Source organism: Gavialis gangeticus, unplaced genomic scaffold, assembly GCF_001723915.1.
Source record: "Gavialis gangeticus isolate Ggan-Ray unplaced genomic scaffold, GavGan_comp1, whole genome shotgun sequence".
In the NCBI taxonomy this organism is placed as follows: Eukaryota; Metazoa; Chordata; order Crocodylia; family Gavialidae; genus Gavialis; species Gavialis gangeticus.
Genome location: NW_017729022.1, coordinates 111,313,305 through 111,319,304, shown reverse-complemented (window position 1 = coordinate 111,319,304; position 6,000 = coordinate 111,313,305). Strand labels below are relative to the sequence as shown.

Below are 6,000 nucleotides of genomic sequence, written 5' to 3'. Positions count from 1 at the left end.
TCACAGCACCTGTGAGCTTGGGCTCACAAAAGCTTATTATACATCTCTGATTTCGTTACTCTGTAAGATGCAAATCTACCCTATTGTCATGTGATAAAAATACCCACCCACATTCCTCTGAGATAAGCAACCTCTTTGTTTGCAGGGAACAGGAGAAAGAGTGAAAAAAACCACCATTAAATCCATTAGAGGCCTTTCCAAATAGATTTAATTTACTTGTGAAGTACTGGAACACTACAGCGAAAGGCACTACTGAAAACTCTTATGCAGACAATGAGAAATGCTGAATGTTCATATTTTCCAGCACACCTCCAATAGAATAGGTAGTAAATGTATCTGTCCCTCACCCATAAATCCTAAATGCTGACATCAGCAGCACTACATATGACATTACAAGACACAGGATGGCAATCCAACGCTGGGCAGTTGGGGCAGGGAGGGCAAAAACTGAGTTTTTAGTTAACTGTATCACACGAAAAGAAAATTGTTTTTAGTTCCTTGAAAGAACAGGGGAAATGGTGGCTCGTTACAGTTAAAAGATGAATCAGAATGTACTTAAATTATAAATCAGTAACTATTTGCAATCTTAAACCACCAAGAGAATACATTAAAAAAAGAAAACCAATGTTTTTATCTGAGACCTGTGTTTCTCCTGCAATTGTCAGCATCTAAAAAGGAGAATTAGTGGATTATACTCTTTGTTGTAATTAAAGATATGGGGACATCAGTGATTACAGAAAAACAAACAAACCCTAAATTCAAGTGTCAGTGTGGCGATATGGGAATATTTTATTTTAAAAAGTACAGTTTGACGGCATAATTGCGATACCCAAAGCTGGACTCTTTAAAAGTGACTAATCTTTAAAAGTCAGAAAACTGATTTTAAATTCTGCCTGTCAATTTTTTGCTACCCAAGTGATTTGCCTTCAGATATTTTTAATTTTTTCTTACAAAGCTTTCCACTTCACCTGGAGGAAGAATGAAACTTTATTAGTAGGGGTTTAAGTTGAGGGGACCACCTGTTGATTTCACAGGCAGACTACAAGCCAGGCTGCCATTTTCAAGGGCAGAGCATAGTGACCCCCACAACTGGCCAAGGGGGCCCAGTGGCTGTGCCCTTCACTGCAGATTGGCTATGAAAGCTGTCCATCACATAGCTCCGCCCCTGGCTGCTGATTGTCATAAGGGCTGCCTGTCATGTGGCCCCACTCTTAGGCTGATTCGCTGCAGAAGGCGGGGCCATATGACAGACACCCCTCACAGCCAATCAGCAGTGAGGGGCAGGGGCAGCAGGAATCTTGTTATGCTGGCAGCCCCTCTCCCTCCTTTCCCCCTGGCAGGCTGTGGCTCAGCTACAGCAGCCGTAAGGACTGTTTGCTCCCCAGAGGGAGCCAGCATTTTATTTTCAGTGAGTGGTTTGTTTTTTTTCAGGGAGCCTACTAAAAGCATGGACCCCTGTGCTTTATCATGGGGACTGCCTGAAATTGCAGTTTCCACAAAAATCACGGAATTGCAATTCCATAGGTCCCTATTTATTAATGAGGAAACTGACTGTGGTTTTAAAAACAATATGTCCTACCTCGTGAAGTGTAGCCTCCAATGATGTAGATCTTGCCTTTGCACTCACAAGCTGAGAATTCTGCCAGAGGGTTTGGCATAGAGGCCACGAAATTCCACCAGTCATACTCTGGGTTGTAACATTCCACGTTGGAAAGCGATTGACCACCAACAGCATAGAGCTTCCCATTTACAGCCAAAAGCTTAAAATTGGACCTAAAAGAGACAGATCAGAGCACCAATACTAAAGGAATGAAAATTATTTCCATCAAGGCTCCATCAGACCATCACCGCTTCAAGCCTGTTCCATCACCTCATATATTATACTCTCTGAACTATTTTGTCCATATCCAAAGTACATTGTAAGCTGCTTGGGCCAGGGACTGTGTGCTTCATGTTTGTACAGGGCTCAGCATACTAATTACATTCAGGAAATAAATTATGGTGAATGTTACATATGATATATACTTAGGATTTCAATTCATTACAGTTCAAACTTAACTACTCAGTCACTGCATCCAATAACAATCTAGTACTTCAGTACTTTATATTTGTCTACTCTGTTGTAAAGGACCTTGATAGTGGCTGGGAAAATGCACAGAAATGCACATGCATACTGTCACTACTAGGTTTATTTCAGTCATAACTCCTAGTTTCATGAAAGAGCAGATTAACATGTGTACTGGCCATAGTCTCTAATATCATGCCTCTTTAGCTACTCTAGTTAATAAAAGATTTATTTCAACACAAGACACAGAGATTTAGTATCTCCTGTCTATTTTTCTCCCTTAACTTTTATCACCATAGCCATCCCCATCCAGTCAAGGCTAGATGTATGTTTAGGATGCTGAACTCAGCAGATCAATGTAATTGTCTGGATGCAAAGAGCATCAACATTATTTTTCTGTCCCACTCTACCTCACTGTGCTCTGTGCATTCAGCAAGCTGCACAAGTAAAACATATGAAAGATTTCAGTGTCATTTTGCAGCTTTGTGCCTTCAAGAGAGCACAAAAGTAACTCTCCATGCACCAGGGGGAAAACGGGAGATAGGAAGATGCTTTAAAAAGTGAGAAAAAGGGGCAAAGCGATAAGGAGGGTCCAGAATGGCATCTATTCATAATGAGACTGCTTATTGAGAACTACCCATTTTGATTCAAATCCACCAATTTTACTTAGTTAACACTCCTAATGACTGACAGGAGAAAATGTAACCTTCTTTGCTGCGATCAGCACAAAGCCAATGAAATGCTCCATTCAAGCCTGAAAGACACAACTGGTGGATTATCCATGTGTTGGTCCTTTGCAGAGAGATGAATTTCATCAGTGTGAGCATGAGGTCCAAAGTCAGTGAAATTGTGCCTAAGTAGTTTTGCAGGAATGTATCTGAACAGAATGAAACTTGCTTAGCAGGAGACTGTCCTGAAATGTTTTGTATTAAATGTATTTGGGGAAAAAACCTCTCCGTTCCAGATGGAAGCATTTTGTTCCCATCATCCTGAAGAGCTTTGGAAACTACAATAAGTCTCTGACTGAATTAAATGGCTTTAATTTGTTTTTTGCTGACATTTATGATTAGGTCACTCTGTGCATCTTCACTTTATAGTAATTATGTTTTCCAGCTTGAAGAATCTGGACTAAAGATCCGATCAACAGTGAATATGAAATGAGAGAATTTACTCACAAAAATATTGTGATTTTCAAAGAAACATACCTGTTTTAAAAGTTATAAGAGAGAAAAAATGCATGCATATGAACTAATGAAATTACTAAGAGACAGTGGTCTCGAATGTAAATTACACATTAAAAATTTACGTTCAACACTTAAAATTGATAAAATGTTAGTAAGTCTGTATGTTATAGAGGAGCCAGAGCACAGCTTTCATCCTTTAAAATGAATTCACTTGTACTTTCATGCAAAGGCCAAGAAGTATTTTGGAAAGGTGGGTTTCAAGCCTCATTTAAAAGACGGAAAATGCTAAGACACAGAGAAAAATATTAATTGTTCAAGATGACAGAGCGTTAGAATGAGAATAAATGCCACATCTCCTAACTTAACCCTAACCACACTAATCATCAAAGAATATAGCCTCCTGCAGCTTTTCCTGTATGGAGGTCACAAATGCCTGATGGGTCACTGAAAACCTTGTTGCACATACATGGACAGTTAACCTATGACTGATACATGGTCCAACTTTCAACTACTACTAATCTAAAAAAAATAATCTAGGATTCATGTAAACTGTTTGAACAGTATAGCTGCTTTTGGCATTGGTTAGCATGTTGCTCAGAAGACACACCACATATACACGGAATTGAACATCAGTGTTAACTAAACATTTGTTTTAATCAGAGGTAGCCAAAATTGGCAGCCACCAAACAACTTTTCTGAACGGTTGACTCAAAATGTAATACATTAATTTAAACAACTTATTTCTGCCCCTTGGTACTTTATGCTAATTGCAAGCCATTATATGCTAATTACATCAATTATTAATATGAAAAACTAATTTTAGGAAATATTTAATATCTTTTTACCCTGTTTTACTGCATGTCAGGAGCTGAGAAGAAGGGAAATAAGTACAATAAAAAGTTGAAAAAATGGGTTTAGCTTATAAACAAGACAGGAAAGAAACATGGCTACAGTCTTCACGGATATAAAAGGCTGCCCTAAAGAAAATGGTGATCAATTTTTCTCTACGTCCACTGTGAACAGGACAGTAAGTGGGCAAATATTCGACACAAGAACTGTGGGTTATAAAATGCACTATAAGGACTGTTAAGCACTGAAAAGGGGACCAAAGGGCACTGAGTAATCCTCATCTTTGGAGATTAAGAACAGGTTATACAACCAACTGTCTATGGCAGCGGTTTTCAACCTTTTCTAATAAATGTAGCCCTGACAGCCAGACACAGAGTTGGGGGTGACACACGGCCTGACACAGAGTGGTGGGGAGGAGGGAGTGGGCGGCAGATACAGAGCGTGGGGGGGCAGGCAGCCAGGCGCACAGCGGTGGCGCAGGGTGGTGGATGGCAGCAGCAGTGGCCATGTGGAAGCTCCCCCCACCCCGTGTCTGATCAGCTGGGCAACGCCTGTGTGGCCTGCAGGGGGGCACTGCTGCCCTCGCCCTGCCCCGGTCCTGCTCCTGGGAGACAATGGCATAGGGTGGTGGGTGGCAGCACTTTATCCCTGCCTGCCCATGCATACCCCTTAGGGCCTTCCCAAGTACCCTCTAGAGTATGAGTACCCCCAGTTGACAACCCCTGGTCTATGGTAGTCTATGTAAACTTGAGATCACCTCAGAGAGGGCAGGTGGATGCCTCAAGGATATCTAGACCTCTGAAATTCCTTCCCAGCCCATGATCCAATTTAATGCAAAAGTTCATTACCTGCCCTCTTACCTTTCCAGTTAAACAAATTTGCTTCAGTTGATTAAATCACAAGCATAAAGCCCACAGCATTTTAAGTTTCTCACATGAGGGTCTTGTTTATGCCCTTCAATAGCGTCATGTCTAACTGCATTCCTCATTTGGGCCAAGGGAGAGAGAGAGAAAGTCTGGCTTAAAAGCTCTGCAAATGGAAGCTGCCATTATCAGCTTCCCCCTTGACACACAAGATCTTGAGAGCAGGAATAAAAGTGGAAAAGAGAAGGTCTCTCCGAAGTTGCCCTAGATTCACTGCTCTTTTCCTACGAACAGGTCCTACTCATGCCTAGATTGCTTATACAAGACTAGTTTTGTGCATGTGCATATTCCCTGGCTGTATTTACAAGGGCCTGCCAGGCCGGGGATGTTTATATCCTGGAAGAAAGACCCAGAACACCAAACACTTGGAAACAAAATAAAAATGGAAAGTTCTGGCTCATGAGGCAAAAGATTTTAAAATAGCAAATTTCATTTGACAGTACAAAGTTAACTAAAATAATCAGCAAAAGGGATCCTGGGCCTGCACACAATGTGTTAATACAGTTATACCTCAATACCAGCTTGGTAGGACCAGCTCTTTCCAGGTAGCTGCTGCAGTAGGCACCATCACAGCAGCTTGCTATGAGGTGGCAGCAGAGCTAGCAATAGCCTGTTTGCATTGAACAAATGGCTACCCCAAGCAGAAGCAGACCTACACCTGCACATTTACTTCCAATTTTTTTTCCATTGGGAATTTACATTAGACTCTAGTAAATTAAACCAGTATACAGTCATATGTTAGGGCCACTCTTTGGTCATGCTAGTGTAAAGGTGTCCTGTGCCCAGACCCCCTGCTTAGCTCTGCACAATCCCCAAACGTCGTTTTTGCCTTCCTCCCTTTAAGAGTGGACTTTATTGCACTATCTCAAGATCAAATGAATGTCTTTCCACACCAAATTATTTCTTTAAAGCATTTGGGTTATTTTTATGAAAATTATATTCATGTACAAAGAGTTCTTCCTGAACGATGAGATTAGAC

General features: G+C 41.1%; 1 protein-coding gene across 1 annotated transcript in view; it reads right to left on the bottom strand.

Moving 5' to 3' along the window:
• KLHL42 (kelch like family member 42) overlaps positions 1-6,000 on the bottom strand; it is a 31,066-nt gene that overhangs the window by 19,429 nt on the left and 5,637 nt on the right. Inside the window, exon 2 of the mRNA XM_019515978.1 lies at positions 1,580-1,773. Within this exon, the coding sequence (XP_019371523.1) occupies positions 1,580-1,773 (194 nt within the window). The remainder of the gene's footprint in view (positions 1-1,579; positions 1,774-6,000) is intronic.